Raw genomic sequence first — 24,289 nt, forward strand, 5'->3', positions numbered from 1 at the left:
ATATGTTGTTTATTTGGATTTATTATCTTTATTTATTATTTTTGTAAATTTGCAGCACAAATAGTATAGAACTGTAGAAAAGAACATAATAAATTGTCTACAAATATTTTGTAATCTAATGGAAAATTATGCCATATAGCTGTTTTGAAAAGTACCTGGTTGAGAGTTGTGTGGCAATAAATAGGAATTTTATTTTGCCAATTTGAAAGACAAACTTCAGCAGACAGTGTAAGTGAAATGTGCCCTGCTCTATTGACCAGGTGTATCGTGTGCTGACCGAGAGAGGTCAGGTGAGCATGCAGGAAGTGCGAGCGAGCTGCGCAGATCTAGTTTTCCCTCTGTTCATCTGTCCAGCCATCTGTGATCCAGAGCCTCATGGTATCACCTCCGATGTCCCCATCAGCCACATCGCAAGACACAACCTCATGCAGGTAGGGTCAAAGTTTTTAAGCCTGGAATTTTTAAAACTGCCTTGGTCCACGCTCTGAACTATTCGCTCTATTTCTTGACCATTTTTCTTGGTCCATTCGAAGAACGTACTGATTGGTCCATTCTAAGAACATACTGATTGATCCATTTTTAAAACATACTGATTGGTCCATTCTAAGAGCGAACTGATTGGTCCTTTCTAAGAACTAACTTGGTCAACTTTCAGGCAATTTGTCTTTAATTTACTACAGTGTAAACATATTTTCTCTGTTTCTTTAAACTGTGTGTTTTACCTAAATAAGTTTTATGTGATACGCTATATAGTCTTCAACAAGATTTTTTATACTTAGAAAGGATTATATTTTCAGTTTAACTCAGTGTTATGTTATCTAAACTTTGACCAGTATGTTGTATATTCTAAAGTGTTATATTATCTAAACTTTAGACCGATATGTTGTATATTCTAAAGTGTTATATTATCTAAACTTTATACCAATATGTTGTATATTCTAAAGTGTTACATTATCTAAACTTGAGACCAATATGTTGTATATTCTAAAGTGTTATATTATCTAAACACCAATATGTTGTATATTCTAAAGTGTTATATTATCTAAACACCTATATGTTGTATATTCTAAAGTCTAACATGTTCTACCATCAGATGGCTCAGATCATTCAGGTCTTAGCTATATCACAGTGGGAGGAGATAGATCCTAAAGTCAAAGATCTCTATGGGAAATTTGAAAAGGTTAGTACTCAACCTGTACTGAGAAACTATTGCTACAGGTGAATATAAATGAGTATATGGTGCCCTAAAGGGTTGCGTTACATATTCATGACAGCATTTGTAAAATAAGTCAAATTTTATTAATCATGTAAACTGTTTTAAATTAGTGTTATTATTTTTAAACATCATTATTAAAGTCTTTGTTCAAATATTCTTCATAAATTAGTTTGATAAAATTTAAAATTTTCCCAAAGAATTTTTGTGTAAAAATGATTATTTACAATATTACCGAGAGCTAAAAAATGTGTTTACTTTCAGGGATATATTTTCTGTGTTAGATTTGTTCCTATAAAAAGTTTGTGTTTACTTCCAGGGCTGTATGTCATCTGTGTTAGATTTGTTCCTATAAAAAGTTTGTTTACTTTCAGGGCTGTATGTCGTCTGTGTTAGATTTGTTCCTAGAAGGACCCTGGGAAGACATAACAGAGCAGCAGACAGCAGTGCAGCAGTCACAAGGTACAGGAGCCACTAGATCTGCTGTCTTGTTGATGTCAGGGGATGTAAGGCAAATGGTGAGTTTTCTCCCTTTTTGCTTTTTTCATTACTAGTTGTATCCCTTATTCAATTCAAAACAAAATATCACCATCAAAATAATATTTCATTAAATCTCATTTATTTTGTTTGAGTGCTGTAATATAATTAGGTAGTTTTAATTTCTAAATGTTTGTTTTGTTTAAGCCATTCTTAATTTTGATAGGGGGTATAACTCACTTGTAAACATCACTTAAAAATACACCAAACTGGTAGTATTATTAGAAATAAAAAGAAAATTATTGCTATAATGGTTAAAGCAACAGATAGAGCATGCTGTGTTTCCTGTTTGTTTGAATGATTTTTGTTTTGTTTCGTCCCCCAGATTGGTTTTTTGAGAAACTCCACCTGCCAGCTGGATGAGAAGACGCCCAACAAGAAACAGCTGGAGCAGCTGTTGTCTGCCCTCCCTGCTGACATGCCCCCATCAGCTGCTGACAACCTCTCAATGCCTGGGGGTTCAGGGGTCATCACACCATCATCAGGGTTACCGGGGTCCGCAGACTCCCCTGGGACACCCACCTCTGACAGGAAATCCTTGAAATCAAGAAGTAAAGTTTCATTTCTTACGTAAAGTTTACACAAGTTTGAAAAAATCATTTCTCTAATGTTGACACTGATACGAAAGAAAAGATGTTCTTATATAATAACAAAATTATTTTGCTTGTTTTAATATGAGAAAATTGACAGTGGAGGGAAAAATGACATACATGTTTACTAGTTTACCTTATTCGGAAGAATTTCTTGTTGTAAAATTTTAGTCACTTTTGTTATGGTCAGTGGGCTATTTAATGTTGGGAACTAGCCATAACACAATTAAAAACAGAGTCCAACGTTCATTGATCACAGTAAAATATAATCTTTCAAGTACAACCGAGAAAACACAGATCACCTTCAACTACAAAACACTCCTCCTTCTTCAGACAAACTCAGGTTACGCTCTGCTGACCATATCACACACTGATTACACACTTCTTTTTCTCGCTGGCACACTTCTCAGGGGAGGCGACTCTCACACCCAATCTCTCCGTGCCTACACGCTTTCGTTATGAACATCTAGGCCACGTCACACCTCCCCCCTAAAAAAAAGAGGTTTCTTATTTTCCCTTAAATTAAACAGCATTTCTAAGGTCTATCCTGCACAACTACTTAACATGTACAGTAAAAATGTTAATACAATATTTATCTGACCTTTTACATGCTTTAAATCTCCCTATAAATAAATGATGGCGGGTAAAAAATTATATCTCTACAATAAAATGTTGGACGTACGCATGAATTAACTACTTATAGCTGTATACGTCTAGTCTATAAGTCAACAAGGTTTTTAAAAACATTTGTCATTAATAAAGCATTTGAATTGAATCACAAGACATCAGAACAATGTTACTTTCCTTTCGTTTTATGAAGTGAGATATATTGAAATAAACCTAGTCAATGATGACATAATGAAAACTAGAAGCTGTTCAGATAATACAAGTTCGTACACCACTCTAATTTTGGTACAGTCTTTGGCTCTGGATGTCGATCTGGATCTCTCTTTGGCTCTGGCTCTGGTTTTGGCTCTGGCTCTGGTTTCGGCTCTGTCTCTGCTTTTGGCTCTGGCTCTGGTTTTGGCTCCGGCTCTGGCTTTGGTTTTGGCTCTGGCACGGGCTCTGGCACTGGCTCTGGCACGGGCTCTGGCTCTGACTTTGGCTCTGGCTCTGGCACTGGCTCTGACGTTGGCTCTGGCTCTTCTGCTCAGCTCTGGCTCTGGAGTCAAAACATTTTTGTTTCGATCCTGCTATCTTGACATCACAGTCTTTAACTATGATTAAAGTCTCATTAGTATCTTTGAAACGACTATTAACTTGATTCTGGATTAAAGTTACCTTCTGCTCAGCTGCCCTTGACCTAGTTCTCCACTCTGTTGACTTGTTGCCTAGATGGCGTGTCTGGTTGACTAGGTCTTCTGCAAGTAGGACAGTAGCTAGAGCTTTCATGTTAGTGGCGACGCAATGATTTGCTTCTGATGTGCTCAAGGACTGAGATGCTAATATTGTAGCTCTAAAATTTGATAACTTACTTGATATGCTAATGTAGTCAACTTTGTAGCTAGCAAGTTCTCTCAACTTCTCTCCTAGCTATATCACTGTATTTTTAACTTCATTATTTATGGCCATGATGTCTGCAGCACTGTTCACAAGTTTTGTGGCTGTTGATACTAGATCTAAGTCTTTTCCGGTCGGCGATGACTGCTGCCGTTAATACTAGATATTTTCTAGTCGGCTGTAACGCTGCCGTTGATACGAGACATTTTCTAGTCGGCTGTAACGCTGCCGTTAATACTAGATATTTTCTAGTCGGCTGTAACGATGCCGTTAATACTAGAAACTTTATTTTGTGTGTCATAAACAAGAAGCAAGATTATAAGATACAAAGTTTCAATAAATTGATTTTATATTAATTTACAATATACGTAACACAGTAATTGAAGCTTGGGTAATTTAATTCCAGCAGTTAAAAAGAAAAAGTCAGTGACCAACGCCCCTGCGCTCGATGCCTTGTTGGCTGACCCTCAGGAGAGTGAGGCAGCCACAGGTGGGGACGTGTTGGTCATCTCCATCTACCCACCCGGTGACTGTCCTGGCATGCTCAGTGAGAAAAAGGTTGGTCATGTTTGAGCTGACCTGTTTGTGTTGGCTCTAGTGTCGTGTTTGTATTGGGTCAGTTCTGTTTGTGTTGGCTCTAGTGGCATGTTTGTATTGGGTCAGTTCTGTTTGTGTTGGGTCTAGTGTCGTGTTTTTATTGGGTCAGTTCTGTTTGTGTTGGGTCAGTTCTGTTTGTGTTGGGTCTAGTGTCGTGTTTGTATTGGGTCAGTTCTGTTTGTGTTGGCTCTAGTGGCATGTTTGTATTGGGTCAGTTCTGTTTGTGTTGGCTCTAGTGGCATGTTTGTATTGGGTCAGTTCTGTTTGTGTTGGCTCTAGTGGCATGTTTGTATTGGGTCAGTTCTGTTTGTGTTGGCTCTAGTGGCATGTTTGTATTGGGTCAGTTCTGTTTGTGTTGGGTCTAGTGGCATGTTTGTATTGGGTCAGTTCTGTTTGTGTTGGCTCTAGTGGCATGTTTGTGTTGGGTCAGTTCTGTTTGTGTTGGGTCTAGTGGCATGTTTGTATTGGGTCAGTTCTGTTTGTGTTGGCTCTAGTGGCATGTTTGTGTTGGGTCAGTTCTGTTTGTGTTGGCTCTAGTGGCATGTTTGTATTGGGTCAGTTCTGTTTGTGTTGGCTCTAGTGGCATGTTTGTATTGGGTCAGTTCTGTTTGTGTTGGGTCTAGTGGCATGTTTGTATTGGGTCAGTTCTGTTTGTGTTGGCTCTAGTGTCGTGTTTGTGTTGGGTCAGTTCTGTTTGTGTTGGCTCTAGTGTCGTGTTTGTATTGGGTCAGTTCTGTTTGTGTTGGCTCTAGTGTCGTGTTTGTGTTGGGTCAGTTCTGTTTGTGTTGGGTCTGTTTGTTTTTTGTTAGTTTTGCTTGTGTTTTTGTAAGATTACAATGCATCCTTTATATTCCGCATACAATAAAATTGGGGAAAACTGTCAAAATCGTGTGCATGATTACAATGCTTTTTCTATACTCTATATATGAGAAAGTAAAAAAGCTGGCCACACAATCCATCAAATCAGATGAAATTTGTGTACAGCTGCACAACGACAATGTCTTTGTTATTTATTGTAATGTATGTTTGTCTGTTATGTTTTACTACCCAGATGACTGAATATTGATCAGCCCTGTTTACTTACAGCTGTGAACTAGTGACAACGGACAGATTTTTTAAACTAAACTGTTAATGTTAACATTTTCTCCAATCTTGCCTGTCTTAACCTTCAGGTGCTGTCCTCCATAATCTTGCCTGTCTTAACCTTCAGGTGCTGTCCTCTATAATCTTGCCTGTCTTAACCTTCAGGTGCTGTCCTCTATAATCTTGCCTGTCTTAACCTTCAGGTGCTGTCCTCTATAATCTTGCCTGTCTTAACCTTCAGGTGCTGTCCTCTATAATCTTGCCTGTCTTAACCTTCAGGTGCTGTCCTCTATAATCTTGCCTGTCTTAACCTTCAGGTGCTGTCCTCTATAATCTTGCCTGTCTTAACCTTCAGGTGCTGTCCTCTATAATCTTGCCTGTCTTAACCTTCAGGTGCTGTCCTCTATAATCTTGCCTGTCTTAACCTTCAGGTGCTGTCCTCTATAATCTTGCCTGTCTTAACCTTCAGGTGCTGTCCTCTATAATCTTGCCTGTCTTAACCTTCAGGTGCTGTCCTCTATAATCTTGCCTGTCTTAACCTTCAGGTGCTGTCCTCTATAATCTTGCCTGTCTTAACCTTCAGGTGCTGTCCTCTATAATCTTGCCTGTCTTAACCTCCAGGTGCTGTCCTCCATGTCTGAGACAGAGACCAAGAAAAACTCCCCACTCCCCTCCCAGCCCAGCAGTACAGTGACCACAGTAGCCCCACAGGCCCCACCCAACCCAGAGATCCAGGAGAAGAGAACTAGGTTCTCACTCTCGCACGACCAGGAGTCTATAGGTGAAACATTGTTTTTGTTAACTTAGTATCAGAGCTGTGTACAACTTTTACAACCTGTAAAATGGATGATGTCTGAATATATTTTTAGAGTTATAATCAGAAGGGATGATTGGGGCACATTGGGCAGATGAAGTAGAGTTCTTCTGTTTCAATGATCTTAGCATACAGGGGGATTGTATGGTCAACACTTTGCGCAACCGCCTTAATTACCCTAACGTCTGTCCTGTACCCATCAGGGATGTCCTATAGAGTCTAGCCTGGGACTCAAACTCGAGACTTTCTGGTTAGCAGTTGTAAGCTCTATCTACCATTCAACCATGGTGTCACCCATTAAATACATTTTTATGATAAAAAATTACATTGTACTGTTTGAGTTAAAATTGTAGAAATATAGCTTTTAAGCAATAGCTGACACAATTAGTAAAGCATAAAAATGTTTCCAGGCAACGCTAGTGACTACCAAGAGGTAATATCTGAGGCAGCATCCAGCCACTCTGTTGAGGATGAGAATGAACTGGAGACGGATAACTTTTCGGACATGATGTCAGCCAATGTCAGTGGCCGAGGTTCGCCATCCATAAGTGGACGGGACACGCCCCTATCCCAGGCGGGCAGTGTAGAAGAAAACCCACCAGGTCAGGTTTTATTTGTTTAGGTTCTTTGTTTTGGTTTTCACATCTGTAGATTACATTACATTGAACAGGTGTTTATTAGTTTCAATTATGTTTAACAGCTGTAGATTATTCTCGCCTGTAGCAAAAATAACATTTAACAGGTGTTGATTATATCACCCCCAGCATAAAATTACATGTTGAATGAGTATTTTTTTTTTGCCCACCTTTAGCGCCCCAGCTCCCAGTTCCAGTCCCCGAGACTGTGAGGAAAGAAAACAGAGTTGATGTCACAGAGAGGTTTGGCAAGTTTGAGATTAAAGCTGAGCTGGCTATGGAAAGTACGTCTATTTTTATCATTCTCCTTCTTGCTGTTTGTTAAAGAATTGAGTGGATAAATGATATTTTAGGCATTGTGTTGACTTGACTCAATGTTGTGATGACTGTGTTGTTTGTACCCAGGGGATGAATGCAAGTCTACTGTCAGTGACACCTGGAGCACTGACGTCCTGGCCAGTGACTCGGAACCACCAGAACAAAACCAGGTGGACAGGCTGGAGGAGGTGGCTGAGGAGATATCCAGGCCTCTGTTGCTGGGGTCAGAGGTGAGTGGGGTCAGGGGGGAGTGGTGTGCTGGGGTCAGGGGGGAGAGGTGTGCTGGGGTTATAGGGGAGTGCTCGGGTCAGAGGTGAGTGGCTTGCTTGGGTTCAGGGGTGAGTGGGGTGCTGAGGTTAGAGGGGAGTGGCATTAACAACATTAGAGCTATGTGGATGACCTGAGGTGGGTAAGAGAATGTTGAAAGTCCTGTTGTTAAACTATGTCAAGTGTCAAACACATCCTGCTTGTTAACTAGTAGATTTAAAATAACAATAGCATTTATACTCTCGGTCTATTATTTATGCTGACTTAATGAATAAAATCCTAGTTAACCCTTTATTTTACAAAATGTTCCAGCCTCCGTCTGAGATATCAGAAACATCAACTTAACCCCATAGGTCCTGAGTTAACCCTTTACTTTACAAAATGTTCCAGCCTCTGTCTGATATATCAGAAACATTAACTTAACCCCATAGGTCCTGTATTAACCCTTTACTGAATGTTCCAGCCTCTCTCTGAGATATCAGAAACAGCCAGTGATGCCTGGAGCACTGATGTACTGGCTAGTGACACAGATGAGAAACATTCAGAACTTCTAAAGGACCTTGAGCAGGTGGGTCATAGTTGAAGTCACCTTGAACAGGTGGGTCTTATGAGAATTTAGGTTGGTCATAGGTGACCTTGAGCAGGTGGGTCATAGTTGAATTTGACCTTTAACAGGTGGGTCTTATGTGAATTTAGGTAGGTCATATGTGACCTTGAGCAGGTGGGTCATAGGTGACCTTGAGCAGGTGGGCCATTGGTGACCTTAGGTGGGTTGTATGTGACTTTAGGCAGGTGGTGCAGGTGACTGAGTAGATAAGGGTAGACCTTGAGCAGGGGTGTAAATAACCATGATATGATATGTTTATTACAGGATCTCATTAGTGGTGATGCTAACGAAGGTGAAGGCTCTATAGGACAGGAAGAAGGTGAGTACTAAACCTGGTGTTGTCACATTAGGAAATGTGGCCTAATTATTTTAGGATTGCTCTCCTATGTCATCTAACAGTATAATAATAGTAAGAAGCTGAAGACGTTTGATGCTAGGTACTGTTGAGCAGTAATAATTTAAAACGCTGTAACTAATTATTATAATGGAATTAAAAACTGAAATTCTTGTATTACCAGGAGAAGACCACTCTGAGCTAGATCAGCTGGGTGCAGTGGGTGGTGGCCTGATGTCTCAGCTGTCACAAGAAAGTAACGAGCAGTTTGCCTTCGTCTACCCAGACAGCACAGGCAAGCCGGGTGACGACGCTGACCGCAGCAGTAATGGGAAGAAAATATCCTCCATCGTCCACCATTTCCAGTCTGGCCCCAACCTACAGCTCCCCACCATTCACCGACTCCCTTCTCAGTCGTTGAAACACGCGGAGGGAAAGGTTAGCTCAGCGCTGAGCACGTTTGAAGGGAACACGTCAGGCGCCACGTCTGCCGTGCAGTCCTCCACTGGGGCCAGGAGCAAGGTCCAAGACAAGAAGAGCAGGGAGAGTAGGGGCAGTCAGGGGGGTGGGGACGACGGGCTGGAGTTTGACCCTCTGGCACCTAGTGTGACTAGCCTGGGGGGTCGCAGGAAAAGCAGAGACAAATGGCCTTGGAGCAAAAGTGGTAAAAACTCATACGACCAGCAGGGTACAAATTTGCCCTCCAACATGGAGCCACATCAGACACTTCCTCAAGACCTGTCGTTAACTGCAGGCCGAGGTGGCCGGACGTCGTCCAGAGATTCCGGAATTGATATATGGGTCAACACAAACGGCCAGATGTCCGGCAGCTCGTCCCGGTCAGCAGCTGCTGCGTTGATGAACGCCAGGTCATCGTTAGACTCCAGTCTGAGACACAGCCACCCGGTGCCATTACCTGGCCGGTCCTCTCTGGACTCGAACCTCCAGCGCCTGCACTCTATAGGCGGGATGAGCTCCAACACAGACTCTGGCATCCAGTCGCTCTACATATCCCCCAACACCTCCCTGGACACCAACACACCCCCTCTGGAGATGGACAACCCCTTGTTCAACATGAACACCCCCTCGGACAGCCCCGCTAAAAACAACAGCAACAACAACGACTTCATCTTCACAAACTTGAATGAGAAAAAACCCAGCAGCCCAGTCAGCAAGGAGCCCCTGTTGATCATGGACTCGGCTGTAGTGGAGGAGAACTTGATCCACGCGGCTGAGGGGGATGTGTACAAGAACAGGAAGCTGCGCAGGAACACGCCTCAGATTGAGGTCACGGACATATTCAAAAAGATTTCAATCATCAAAAACGAGGGTGAGCCGGACGACCAAGCGGAGCTGGGGGACGTCCCCAACATGGGGGAGCAGCAGATCTCAAACTTAAATGAGAGGAGACTGTCCTGTGCCCTGGTGGAGAGGTTTGACCCCTTCTCTGTCCCTGGGGAGGACTTCGACACCCCCTCTGCTGATGTGATTGACTCCAGTGTCCTGTCCGCTGATGTGTTCAAACTAGGTGGAGCAGAGCCTCTCACGGATGGCAGAAAAAGTGCTGAGCCAGAATCTTTAGGTCAGCACAGAAGGGATAGCATTGGGAGCAACATCTCTGGTTCCTCGTTAAAGATGACCACAGCTGCAGATACAGTGAAGGAACCTTCTCCAGATAGTGTTTCTTTGGTGTCAGACAAGGTTGGTTGAGTGTGGTTTTTTTTACAAGGTTGGTTGAGTCTGGTTGTTTTTACTTAAGCGCTAGATTTCTTATTACATGGGTGTGTGGCAAAGCTATAGAAAATGAGATTATACTTGCCTCCCTATTATGTAGGTGTGTATGGCCAGTTTAAACACAAGCAGTGGTGTAGGCTAGATTTTGTCAATGTTGTATGAGTCTCTGATTTCTCTATGTACATTCTGTTATGTAAACTGTGTTATGTACTTGATACAAATTGTGGACAGTTAACAAGCCCTGGCATTCAGCTGTTTACACATTTGCTCCTGTAACATTAACTCTACTGCATCTGTCCAGTGGGCGAATAGACACTAAATTTAATCAATTATGAATGTCAACTTCATTTTTAATTGATTGCTTCCATCTAACAAAGTACAGTTTTTAGCTGTAAATTTAATGTTTTTTTGAGCAAACCAATTTTGTTAAATGGGTTGATTTAAATTATTTTCTGTCTGTAGAAAGTAGAGAAGTGAAGACACACCAAAACTAGGGTAACATTTTAAAAATGAGAAAGATTTATCTTAATGCTGACAAATTATATCCAAAAGTGAAAACTTTTGACATTGACAAAGTTTAATGTTTCATGAATATTGATTTTGTCAAATTTTGACGTCATATTTGGAATTAGGAAATTTTTAAATTGAGATATCTTAAATGTTCTGTATTTTAGTTTTGAAAATGTTACCGACAAATTTGATGTCAGCTAATTTTGAATTTTGTAAAAAATCCAGGATGTCACAGATGGAGAAAAGCAGAAAAAAAGTGGGGGCGTGGGTTTTCTGCGAACAGTCAAAGACAAAATCAATAGAGGTGTGTAGCGTTATTTTCCTGACTTCAGGGTTTTCTTTTCAAATTGTTTCTCATCTAGATAAAGTTATTTCTTGATGGAACTAAGAACTATTTGTTTTTATCAAACAGGAATAAAGAGAAAAAACACAAAATTTGATAAAGACATAGGTAATTATCATGTTTGAGTGGTGTGAGTTCACTGTAATGAAAGATTTTGTAACTGGCTTATTTATGTACTTTGACTGGAGTATAAAGTGATTTGAACGCTGGAATGTTGTAGTAGAATCTGTTGTTTGTCTCTGTCTCTGACACTATTTTGTCTTATTTTGCATTCAGTGTAGTATCCTTGCTTAAAGTTCCTTTAGTGTTATATGTGTCTTGTATTTTAGTAGCCTACTACAATGTTGGTGTAAACATGTTTATGTACTTTGTTCAGATCCTCCAGAGAATGACAACACAACAAAGCAAACACAAGGCGCATCAGCATCAAAGGACTCAGCTGCATCAAATCAGGGTATATTTCTTTTTAGCGCAATTTCCATTCTGGAGAATTGCGTTTATTAACTCGTCATTTCTGGGAATGGATGGATGGATGGATGAATGTGTGTCCGGGCTTTAAGTCGTATCTCCTCCTCAACGAAGCAATATCGATGACTAGTTCCAAAAGCAATTATGTTAAGCAAGTTACGAGAATGAGCATAGGCCATAAAAATTCCGGGTTTCTTTCATGTATTTCCCGTAAAAGCCAAAAAACCTCGAAAAAATGCAGTTTTTGGCCCATATCTCGGCAACCAGACCACTTAGCGACTTGAAACATGTACCAATCGATTCCTGCCATAATTTAGAACAGTATTGCCGAAGAAAGTTTTCAAAAATATCCTCTCGTTCGGTCACAAATTTTAAAATTACATAAACACCTACAAACCGATCGCTCTTCAAGCTTGAACGCACCCAATCATTATACGTCAGAGCTATTTTTAGATAACATAAGGAAATTGCGCATAAATGTCACTAGACTTTTTTAATTAACTTGTTTGGTTCTTTTTCCTCTTCTACAAATATTTTTGTTTTCATTGTCTTACTTTTCTTTAATTATCAATTAGAAAGAGAATAAAAAAGTGTATGCATATAATTTGTTGTGAGAACAATTTTGTCCTAGTATTACCAATGTCTGTTTTAATTGTGACAATAGGCATACTGGAATATTTTACATAGGCATAGTTTTAAATGTGGCAATATCTCTGACCTAGTTTTTACAATAGCTATCCTAGTCATCACAACAATTGTCCTAGTTTTGGCAGTAGCAGTTCTAGTTGTGACAATAGCTCATGGTAGACTTATATCCCATGCCCTTGATCAACAAAACTTTCTCAGCACATTAACCCTTGCATCTCATTCCAGAAACAACAGATGATATTTTAGCCAAGTACCGCACACCAAAGAAACAACCAGCCAAGCCTGGAGCCAACAGCAACAACAGCAATTCATCAGCCACTGGCCCCCGCGCAGACTCCACGGACAACGTCCAATCAGGCAGCAGCGTGATCCCCAGCAGAGCCACCATGCCCTGCAGTACAGACAGTCAGAACCTGGAGGAGAGTCATGTTCAGATCCTGGACCTGGACCATCTCGAGACCTGCCCCGCTTTTTTGGATGCCAAGAGGAAACTGAGACTTGTGCTGAGCATGGGGGATGTGTACTTTGGCATTGGCCAGGTAAGATATGGGGGATGTGTACTTTGGTATTGTACAGGTAAGAGATGGTGGATGTGTACTTTGGTATTGGCCAGGTAAGATATGGGGGATGTGTACTTTGGTATTGGCCAGGTAAGATATGGGGGATGTGTACTTTGGTATTGTACAGGTAAGAGATGGTGGATGTGTACTTTGGTATTGGCCAGGTAAGATATGGGGGATGTGTACTTTGGTATTGGCCAGGTAAGATATGGGGGATGTGTACTTTGGTATTGGCCAGGTAAGATATGGGGGATGTGTACTTTGGTATTGTACAGGTAAGAGATGGTGGATGTGTACTTTGGTATTGGCCAGGTAAGATATGGGGGATGTGTACTTTGGTATTGGCCAGGTAAGATATGGGGGATGTGTACTTTGGTATTTGCCAGGTAAGAGATGGGGGATGTGTACTTTGGCATTGGCCAGGTAAGATATGGGGGATGTGTACTTTGGTATTGGCCAGGTGTGAGATGGGGGATGTGTAATTTGGTATTGGCCAGGTAAGAGATGGGGGATGTGTACTTTGGTATTGGCCAGGTAAGATATGTGAGATGTGTACTTTGGTATTGGTCAGGTAAGATATGGGAGATGTGTACTTTGGTATTGGCCAGGTAAGAGATGGGGGATGTGTACTTTGGCATTGGCCAGGTAAGAGATGCATTATCCAGGTATAAGACAGGGGATGTTTTTCTGTTTGTGTTCTTGTCTTTTTTGTGGTGTTCAGCTGTGATTTGTCTTAGTTTTATTGTTGTGTCAACATGATTGTATTCTGTTCGCATTTTATTGTGGTATTTAATTGCTTGCATTCTATCTATGGAGTTTATCTGTGTTCTAACTCTAATTGTGAAGTTAATCTGCTTGTTAAATTGTTTAGATCCAGTCCAGCAGTCCTAGAGAAGGGTGCACAAACCGAGGGAATGGTTGTGTTCTATCTAACTCTGCCTGTTGAATTGTTTAGATCCAGTCCAGCAGTCCCAGAGAAGGGTGCACAAACCGAGGGAATGAGTTGATCAACATCTTGACGGCCCAGCTGGCTGAGGCCATCAATCTCCAGAACAAGGACCTGGTGGCTCAGTTGTATGAGGCCCTCAGGTGTATCAAGATGTTCGACTCGGATGGGTGAGTGCAGCTGTGTTTGGTCCCTCAATGTGATCTGTTTGCTAGCTTATTGCTTTTTGTGATCTATTTGTTGGTTCATGGGTTTTGTGATGTGTGTTTGTTGGCTCATGGTTTTGTGTGTGTTTGTTGGCTCATGGTTTTATCTGATTAATATGTTTATTCTAAATATCATTACGGGCTTAACATCTTTGTATGTAATTGTACAGTTAAATGTCAGCACAATTACTGCTTGTGTTAAAAATCTAGTTTAAATAGAGTTCAACATAGTGCCAAAAATGTGAATGTTGGTTGTTGTGTTGTGTGACAGTTGCAAGAAACTGCTGAGGTCTATGAGGGAGGACTACTGCACCAGATCAGCATACATTGCCTACCTGGTCAGGTGTCGACAAGGTCTCCTGGCCACAAGGCACCAGTTGCAGCGACTGTTGAGTCGAATCAGCAGGTGGGTCTCTAATATTTGACTCAGTCGAATCAGCAGGTGGGTCTCTAATATTTGGCTCAGTCGAATCAGCAGGTGGGTCTCTAATATTTGACTCAGTCGAATCAGCAGGTGGGTCTCTAATATTTGGCTCAGTCGAATCAGCAGGTGGGTCTCTAATATTTGACTCAGTCGAATCAGCAGGTGGGTCTCTAATATTTGGCTCAGTCGAATCAGCAGGTGGGTCTCTAATATTTGACTCAGTCGAATCAGCAGGTGGGTCTCTAATATTTGACTCAGTCGAATCAGCAGGTGGGTCTCTAATATTTGACTCAGTCGAATCAGCAGGTGGGTCTCTAATATTTGACTCAGTCGAATCAGCAGGTGGGTCTCTAATATTTGACTCAGTCGAATCAGCAGGTGGGTCTCTATTATTTGACTCAGTCGAATCAGCAGGTGGGTCTCTAATATTTGACTCCATTCACTAGCCCTATTCATATTGTTGTTCTTTCTTATCAGAGTCTGAATAAAGTTACTAGAATCTTAATTCTAGTTTAAATCTTGCCATAATTCTTTTTAAAAAAAATACTGTTATGTCATAATTAGATAAAAAACATTTTTTGACATTAGTTTAATTTGTGTGTTAAATACAAATCTTTAATCTTTATAAGACAAGTAATTAAAATGCCAGTTGAATAAATGAATGAATGAAACTTGTGTTGACCAGAGAGAAAGAAATCTGCAGCAAACATCTGACCAACATCTGCGCCAGAAATTTCCTGGAAAAGAGAGAAAAAAGGTTGTGGAAGTTTATCACAGAGTTCCAGAAGTTATCCATGTCGGATGAGAAGGTTGGTCTTTGGTATTTTGATTGCATTATCCATGTCAAATGATAAGGTTGGTCTTTGTATTTTGGGTTGAGTTATTCATGTCTAATGAGAAGTGTTCTGCAAAAGTAATTATTTATTTTATTATATATGGTTGCTTGGTTTTATTGAGAGAAAATATTAAGCAAAATATGGTTGGTTGGTTTTATTGAGAAAATGGTTATATGGTTAGGCCTATATGGACTTAATGTTTCAAGACATAAATTTTGTTTTTGATTAACTATATTAATTGTTTGTATTTTACTGAGATATTTCTCTGCAGTATGAATAATTTACATACTGAACAAAATAAACAACTTATATATTTTTAGTTAATTTCTTTGTAGGTTGATATTTGTTAGAAAAGATATTTTGTAAATGAGAGTATTAAGTAATTTTGAACAAATTTCAAATTGGTTATGTATGTTTTTTAAAATCCTAATACCATTTTACTCTAATACATTGATTGCTGCCATTTCTGCATGGTCAGTGGGTTGATAAAATTAGATGCTGGCAGATTAGCTTTGGTTTGACTTAGTGTTTCCATAGGCAAAATCTAATTGGCAGCAGTTGTAGCCAACTCTTCACCACTTCCTATATCTATGTTAAAATAACTAATTAATGAGACTGATATTTATAACTTTGTAAAGACAGTTTGAAAAATGAAAAATAGTAGTAGACTATACAATCTCCTGTATCAATATTGAGACAGTTAGTTTTATTATATGTGTAGCCCAAGTCAGAATATCTGATTTTATTGGGCTGCTTGTAGAACCAGTTCAGCCTGATTTTAAATTTTGTTTCGCAGATTGATCTTGTGGAACAGTTTTTACAACAACTGTACCAGGAAATGGTCTCAGACCCCTTGTGGAAAGGTAGGTAAACCAAAAGTAGTATTTGTATCTTAGGGCAGGTAGCCTAGCACATTCTCATTTGATTCCATCCACTTGTTATATTAGTTGAGGTCTATGTATTAAATTAAAATTAGACCATATGAGATTTCTCCAGCCAATGACATTTAAAAAACCCATCCAATTTGTATATTAGTTCATGCTAAATTAATTAATTAAAATTAGACAATAGCAGATTTCTCCTGGTCAATGACATTAATAAAAACCATTAACTTGGTGTATTAGTTCATGCTAAATTAATTAATTAAAATTAGACAATAGCAGATTTCTCCTGGCCAGTTACTAAAAAAAACTTGTGACTTTCAGCTGCCACAGACAATCAGCTGGAGGATGGTAAACAAGCCATTGAAAGGTTTCTCATGAGTCGGATCTACACGCATGCCATGTTCCCCAATGGGGACGGGGACATTCTACGGGATCAGTAAGATTGGGTTTTTCTCTTGATTTGATAGTTTTGGCATCTTGGGAGGTCATAGTTTAGGTGTCTTGGGGTCATAGTTTAGGTGTCTTGGGGGTCATAGTTTAGGTGTCTTGGGGGTCATAGTTTAGGTGTCTTGGGGTCATAGTTTAGGTGTCTTGGGGTCATAGTTTAGGTGTCTTGGGGTCATAGTTTAGGTGTCTTGGGGGTCATAGTTTAGGTGTCTTGGGGGTCATAGTTTAGGTGTCTTGGGGTCATAGTTTAGGTGTCTTGGGGTCATAGTTTAGGTGTCTTGGGGTCATAGTTTAGGTGTCTTGGGGTCATAGTTTAGGTGTCCTGGGGGTCATAATATTAAGGTGTCTTAGGGGTCATAGTTAAGGTGTCTTGGGGGTCATATTTTAGGTGTCTTGGGGGTCATAATATTAGGGTGTCTTAGGGGTCATAGTTAAGGTGTCTTGGGGGTCATAATATTAGGGTGTCTTAGGGGTCATAGTTAAGGTGTTTTGGGGAGGGGGGGTCACAGTCTTGTAGTGTTGGGGTGTGATAGTTTAGGCATGTTGTAGGGGATTGTTATGGAGATCGTAATGATTTTAAAACCTTAATTTGTTTTGTTCATATAGCATAACACTTTTTCTCAGTTTATGTGAATTAGAAAAGTTGAAGCCATTATTTTTTTTTTTTTTTTTTTTTTTTTCTTTGGAAATTAGAAAAGTAAGAATTTGCCTTTTGAAAGTAATATTTTTTCCTAAGAGGTTAGTGCTAGTCAGTCAAATATTTACTGACATTATTTTTGAACAGGCTGCTTCAGGAGCACCTGCGTAAACTGAGTAAAATCATCACCCCCACCCACAAAGATCTGCGCATACCTCGCATGTACCATCTGGAGTGTCCCTGGCCCGCGGCTCAGAAGGAAATTTACATGATCAATGCATACAGGGTGAGTCAGATAATTGGTCTATCATCAGCGTGCACAGATTAGCCCACGTTCTTTGATTGGTCGTTTTATTCTTCAATTTATTAAATAACTTTGATTGTGACTCACTACGATAAGGTTGTTCTTATTGATTGAATATTTTGATTTATGACTTACCTCTATGGACTAAGACTAATTAACTAACCTAAAACATTTAAATGTTAGATTTATGGATTAAGACTAATTAGTAAAGTTCCCTTTTTGCTTAAGACTAACTGCTATGGATTAAAGCACAATTTTTTTTCTCTTAAATTCTAAAAAGCGATATATTAGGATTGATATTTTAAAAAAAAAAACCTTAACATGACAAATAGCAACCGTGATATTTTTATAAGTATAAAACTCTGCTATAAACACAGTGTGTAACTTTATAAAACCTAAATTACTTTAATTGATAAATACCTTCTTTGAACTTCGTTACTGTCGTAGGTACTGAATTAGTACAAAATTAATGTTTATAGTTTAAGTTTCAGTTAAAAATATTTTATATTCTCTAGATCCCCATTATCTTAAAACATTTCCAGACCCCCATTAACTTCAAACATTTGCAGACCCCCATTAACTTCAAACATTCCCAGACCCCCATTAACTTGTAACATTTCCAGACCCCCATTAACTTCAAACATTCCCAGACCCCCATTAACTTCAAACATTCCCAGACCCCCATTAACTTGTAACATTTGCAGACCCCCATTAACTTCAAACATTTCCAGACCCCCATTAACTGGAAACATTTGCAGACCCCCATTAACTTCAAACATTTCCAGACCCCCATTAACTTCTAACATTTCCAGACCCCCATTAACTTCAAACATTTGACATTTCCAGACCCCCATTAACTTCAAACATTTGACATTTCCAGACCCCCATTAACTTGAAACATTTCCAGACCCCCATTAACTTCAAACAATTGACATTTCCAGACCCCCATTAACTTCAAACAATTGACATTTCCAGACCCCCATTAACTTGAAACATTTCCAGACCCCCATTAACTTGAAACATTTCCAGACCCCCATTAACTTCTAACATTTCCAGACCCCCATTAACTTCAAACATTTCCAGACCCCCATTAACTTCAAACATTTCCAGACCCCCATTAACTTGAAACATTCCCAGACCCCCATTAACTTGAAACATTTGACATTTCCAGACCCCCATTAACTGCAAACATTTCCAGACCACCATTAACTTGAAACATTTGACATTTCCAGACCCCCAAAGACAAAATCCAGTGTGTCCTGCGCTGCTCCCAGACCATCATGAACCTGCTGAGCATGGCCAACGAGAAGTCAGTCCCTGCAGCCGATGACTTCATGCCTGTCCTCATCTTTGTCCTCATCAAAGCCAACCCCTTCGGCCTCCTGTCCACCATACAGTACGTCAACAGCTTCTACGAGAGTCGGCTCCACGGGGAGGAGCAGTACTGGTGGCTGCAGCTGACGTCTGCTGTTGAGTTCATCAAAACAATGGAGTACTCAACCTAGATCTCACAGCATGCGTGGTTGGCCAGATTTTTATTGTGGATGGCATTCATTGGTCAGATATATTGTGGAATTCCTTGATTGGTCTAATATATAATGTGGAATACATTGATAGATATTTATAGTTGAAAATGTTGATTGGTAAAATATATATTGTGTAATAAACTGATTGGTCAAATATATATTGTGAAATTCCTTGATGAAATGAGATATATTGTGGAATATATTGATTGATCAGATATATATTTTGTACAAATTAAATTTGTATATGTACTTTGAAGTATCACACAAAACTGAGGCAATTAAATGTGTTAACCAATGGCTGCATTAGTGCAGCCCCTAGCCAAGCCAAATATTGTACAGTAAAACTTAAGTTTTGTTCCGTCATAACAAACCAGCCTTTTTTATCCGCAGTATTAATTTATAAGTTGTGTGGGTGTGTAGCTGGTCTCCTTGTATTGACAATTTTAAAGTCCATCGTACGTTCACCTCGTGTGTTAAAAATTTTAAAGTCCGTCATACGTTCACCTCTCACGTAGACACAGTATTGTTGTTCTCTGCATTTAACAGAATGCTGCGCAGGTTAGGGGATGAAGCCAAATGTTATAAGCACAATAATTTTAAAAATTTGTTATCTATGATTTTATTTTTGTTTGTTATTGAACACGTTTATACCCAATTTTATTTATTCGTTTTTTATTTATCTCCTACTGTTAATAAATTTCATCCAAACTTCCTTTTAGTTGAAAATAAGAAAAATCTACTTATGTTTAACCAGCAGATTGTTAGTCCCACTGGCCATATACTTAGTCTGCAGAGAGTGAATTTTGTGTGTAATGCCAGGTTGCATCACACACTTAGTCAGCATTGAACAACTCACTATTTTTTTTATATTTTACAAGGCATTGATTAAACGTTTTTTTTACATCATTTTAGAAAACAATCTTTGACATAGCCTAACATTCTTATTGTATAACTCAATGTCAATTTTTGTTTACATTTAAGTTCTGAATAGTTATTAAATGATTTGTGGTGAAAATGATATCCCATAGTTATTTCATGTTTTAATTGTCCATTCAGTCTCTCACATCATCCAGTGGATATTCAGGGTTCTGTCTTTATCCTTAGGTAAACACATGTTTAAATCACTTTCGTTAATTAAAATACATTGTTTTTAAAAATTGCCTGTTAGATAATATTAGTGAAGTATTAGACGAGTTTTGTATAATTAAATGAATTAAAATGTGTTAATTTATCAATGTATTTTGAACAATGGTAACAGTTTTAATATCTTTATATAATTGAAGGGATCGGGTTGATTTGATAGGGCTATCTCTCTGCTATTGGTCTACTCTGTTTCACCCTCCTTAAAAGATAAGTGTTGGTGTATGTGTTGTTGTGTGTGTGTTCTACTTTTGTCTTGCAATAAGTGTTGGTGTATGTGTTGTTGTGTGTGTGTGTTCTCCTTTTGTCTTGCAATAAGTGTTGGTGTATGTGTTGTTGTGTGCGTGTGTTGTCCTTTTGTCTCTCCCTCCTGAGTAGCCATGAAGTATTTCCTGGAGGAATCTCACAACCAGCTTATATCTATCATTTGAGATTTCAATCATTTAAAGTTTTAACATTTCTCCTAATGTGATGTCCTACACCAAACATTATTTGTTTTCTTGACTTTATGTTTCTGTTACCTATATAAAAATGAAAAAAAATACTGTTTTTTTGGAGTGCTATCAATAATTTACTTAGGTCATAATGTTCTCTTTATTAGAAGTTGTTCATAATGTAAATTTGTGTGTAAAAATGTTTTCAATTAAAAACAAATCTCGTTTTAAAGTACATGTATAATAATAAGAAATTCAATATATTAGGAAGTAAAATAGTAAGGTAAAATAACTGTAAACAAACCATATATGTTGTTGTTGCACCTATTTTCAAAACATTTTTAGACACGTTTGTTTTAGCTTTTGATACAAGAACACTTTACTGTGCATAATCTAATATTCCTGTAAATCTAAACATTTTTTAAAACTTTGTTGCCATAGAGACAACTAGAATTGCAAGGTGATAATTGTAAATTTGTGTACTAAGAACCTAATTCTGTTTTTTTCCCCTAATGCTGCATGGTTTAATAAATTGCAAATCACATCAATTATAAAAATCATAAAGGGATCTCATTTAACACTGATGTATCACATTTTGCAATTGCTATACAAAATTTTATTCCAAATTTAAATTACTCTTAAACTTCTGCACTAGACTTGTAAGAACTAGCCGCTCTTACTTTATTAGACTCATTGTGATTTACTTTCACTAGACTCACTGGCATTAGCCTCCCTTCAATTTTACTAGAGTCAATGGGGAATAGTTTCCCTTTAATCTTACTTAAACATTCACAAATTTTGTTGTATTTTTAACTTTGTGAAAAAAAAAAAGACATTCCACAGTGCCAAAGATGTTAGTATAAAGGTAGAGTAATGAAATCACTTGCTCTGATTTGAAAACAAAACAACCATTCGTAAAGCTTGTAGTTGCAATGAAATAGACTGGTAATATTTTAATCATTATGTTGAATTTATACGTTGCATGTTAACTGTTTAATCAAACAGATCCCTACATTGTTAACTATTAGCCACTAATTATTTATGCAAATGATTTTCTAGGTGTATTATGGACAGCAGCATGTTGTATCAAACTAGGCACAATAAAGTCACGACAACCTTGCTATTTTTAAAACCTTTTCCTATTTTACTTTTAGTGTTTGACTATTTAATATTAAAGATTGTTTTAATTTAAATTCAAACAATGTGTTCATCTGGTTCTCATAGGCTACAAAGTTTCAATTCATGCTCAAACTCTGACTGTAATTCAAGCATGGGTAATTAAAGTTGTTTTTTTTCTTTTTTTTTATGATACCTCAAAGTTTTGGACTAAATTTAAGCCATTGGCATTTAGTCTGGTGATTTTATGACTTATGATGCCTGTCGTGTTTGGTTATACCATATCTTAAATAACATGTCACAGAAAATATTTTAGTAGTTTTAATCAATTAAATAATTCAAATATTTTTTTATAAATATGTCTGGTTATGTAAATAAAATAGAAAAATATGCAGCATAAATAAAAAAAAACTTTTGGAATTAGAGGTGCTTTACACTTAGATATGAGGTTGTATTGTAGATGTGCTGTAAAAGGTTGGGGTTTAGTGCCCTGAGATGTCTTAGTGATGTGCTGTAATGGGTCACGGGTTGAAGGGTCTGGTGTCCTGGGATGTGCTGTAATGGGTCACGGGTTGAAGGGTCTGGTGCCCTGGGATGTCTTAGTGATGTGCTGTAATGGGTCACGGGTTGAAGGTCTCTGGTGCCATGAGATTAGCTGTAATGGGTCACGGGTTGAAGGGTCTGGTGCCCTTGGATATCTCAGACATGTTTTTCTATAAGCTGTGATGTGTGAAATCTTGAAATGTATGGATGTGTATTTTTATAACATTTTGTTATAAATTTGGTGTACAGGAAGCTTGTATATATTTGAAAAGAGATATAAATACTCATTGTGTAATCCTTGAAAACATTTTTTCCCGCACCCTTTTCAAGATATTCCATTTTTTAGCTATTTATTTGTAGTGATAAAAAATGGTTGAAAAACTATCATCAGATTTTTGACTGGTCAGGTGAAAGAGATTTAGATACTCATTTATTTTAAAGTCCCGCAGAGTACAATAGTCTATTAGACACCTTTAATAAATAGAAAGGGTATTTTAGATGACCTTCAATTTTAATTTATTTTTTAATGTTGTTGCATATGATTTAGAAATTGAATTGTGGTAATATTTAAAACTATTTGTGTTTGCTTTGCACATAATTTTTTAGGCTTATCAGGCTGCCAGGATTTCTTCCTATGCCCCTTGACCTTGTAATATCCTGGTGTTGTTAAGAACAAGACCAAAAAAATTCTTTTGAAACTGGAAATTCAAAGATTTTCTTTTTCTACATTCCCACGTTTTTATTTTTGTTTCACTGAAGTGTCAAGATGGGGTAACAGAGCTTGATGTCTAAGCTTATGATGATTCTGTCAAAGCTTAAAATAATGTTTGAAAATTTTCCTCTCCTTTGGTGGCTGCTAGTCATTGTGATTTCCCCTAATGGTTTGTGCTGGTTATCCACAAATTTTTGTCATCCTTGGACAATTGTATGCTGTGTGATCACCCCTTACGTATGTCCACTCAAGACATAATATGTACCTGTATAAAATAATCCATATTGACCTCCATATAGGCTACTTTATCTTATGTGATTTTAATTTTCAAACTTTTAATATAATAATGATAATTAATAGATAAATATATACAAAGACCAAAAATTATAAGGTGATCATTTAAATTATATTTAGCATATGAAAATATAGTTGTTGATGTGTTTAAGTAGAGGCAATAATTTTTAGCAATATTGAGCAATACAATTATTTAGAGAAGTAAAATTGTTCGAAAGATGGTTTTTTTTTTTTTAATTTAAATGTTGGTGAGGCTTTTAAAATTAATTTTTCTTCAATGTTACAAATGTTTTCTTCTATCATTGATTGCACAGATTTGTGAATTAAAAATCAATTGTTTTAACATATGACACAATCTTACCCTGTCATAGTGTACATCTTTTTGTTCCAACTAGTACTTAAAGTATGATCAAACACAATTCACATCCTTCATTGTTACTTACCATAAAGGTTTTTATTGAATTAAACAGCCTGTTTCACCTTTAATTCCTTCTTATCAAACTGTTTTTCTTGACGAAAGTATTTTCATGTATTTTTGATTGTAACAATCAATGATGGTCTGGCTGTATGTGTATGTGTACGGTCTAGGTACCCAAGCTCTTGGGTCAAACAAAATTGTGATCTATCTTAGATTTGATAGTTGTTTTTTTTTTTCTTGAAGTTTAAAAAATCCATTCCAATAAAAAATGGGTATAAAGTTTTTAAATTTGATGTGTGTTGATGTGTGGTAAAATGTTTTTTTTTCCCCTCATGTTGTTGTTACGTATATGTATATCAGAATCCACATATCATTTGAACTTAAAATGTCAAAAATGACCTCGCTCATTTAAAAACTACAGATAAACAGAAACAGACATGCCAGATTTTTCCCAATCTAGCAACTAAAATCTCAGGCATATCTTAGACAATCACCATATTCAAACACTAGGAACCAAACAAGACTAGTTAAGTAGAATACTTTTACTTATGTTGAAATGGACAACCAACTATATTCATGAAAACAGAATTATTACAATAAAAAATGACTTTCTTCTTTCCTTTAAAGTTGATTTGAATTTTTTGAAAAATGATGTTAGTTAATT

At 38.0% G+C, this 24,289-nt stretch overlaps 1 protein-coding gene across 3 annotated transcripts in view; it reads left to right on the plus strand.

The window, feature by feature from the left end:
- LOC131941906 (GTPase-activating protein and VPS9 domain-containing protein 1) overlaps positions 1-24,080 on the plus strand; it is a 29,334-nt gene extending 5,254 nt beyond the window's left edge. For 2 of the 3 annotated variants that reach the window (XM_059301514.1, XM_059301522.1), the window contains exons 4-26: positions 261-431; positions 1,094-1,180; positions 1,588-1,731; positions 2,076-2,301; positions 4,247-4,398; positions 6,142-6,301; positions 6,745-6,936; positions 7,146-7,253; positions 7,375-7,517; positions 8,018-8,122; positions 8,426-8,480; positions 8,680-10,196; positions 10,965-11,043; positions 11,152-11,190; positions 11,459-11,536; positions 12,424-12,737; positions 13,714-13,874; positions 14,182-14,316; positions 15,020-15,143; positions 15,967-16,033; positions 16,376-16,490; positions 17,286-17,424; positions 18,675-24,080. In XM_059301514.1, the coding sequence (XP_059157497.1) occupies positions 261-431; positions 1,094-1,180; positions 1,588-1,731; positions 2,076-2,301; positions 4,247-4,398; positions 6,142-6,301; positions 6,745-6,936; positions 7,146-7,253; positions 7,375-7,517; positions 8,018-8,122; positions 8,426-8,480; positions 8,680-10,196; positions 10,965-11,043; positions 11,152-11,190; positions 11,459-11,536; positions 12,424-12,737; positions 13,714-13,874; positions 14,182-14,316; positions 15,020-15,143; positions 15,967-16,033; positions 16,376-16,490; positions 17,286-17,424; positions 18,675-18,947 (4,584 nt within the window). In that variant the 3' untranslated portion in view covers positions 18,948-24,080. The remainder of the gene's footprint in view (positions 1-260; positions 432-1,093; positions 1,181-1,587; positions 1,732-2,075; positions 2,302-4,246; positions 4,399-6,141; positions 6,302-6,744; positions 6,937-7,145; positions 7,254-7,374; positions 7,518-8,017; positions 8,123-8,425; positions 8,481-8,679; positions 10,197-10,964; positions 11,044-11,151; positions 11,191-11,458; positions 11,537-12,423; positions 12,738-13,713; positions 13,875-14,181; positions 14,317-15,019; positions 15,144-15,966; positions 16,034-16,375; positions 16,491-17,285; positions 17,425-18,674) is intronic. The other variant, XM_059301530.1, reaches the window with a different exon arrangement.
- The last annotated feature ends 209 nt before the right edge of the window (positions 24,081-24,289 follow it).

This window comes from Physella acuta, unplaced genomic scaffold (genome assembly GCF_028476545.2).
Source record: "Physella acuta isolate Inbredline_101_S28 unplaced genomic scaffold, ASM2847654v3 ptg000032l, whole genome shotgun sequence".
Classification (NCBI taxonomy): Eukaryota; Metazoa; Mollusca; class Gastropoda; family Physidae; genus Physella; species Physella acuta.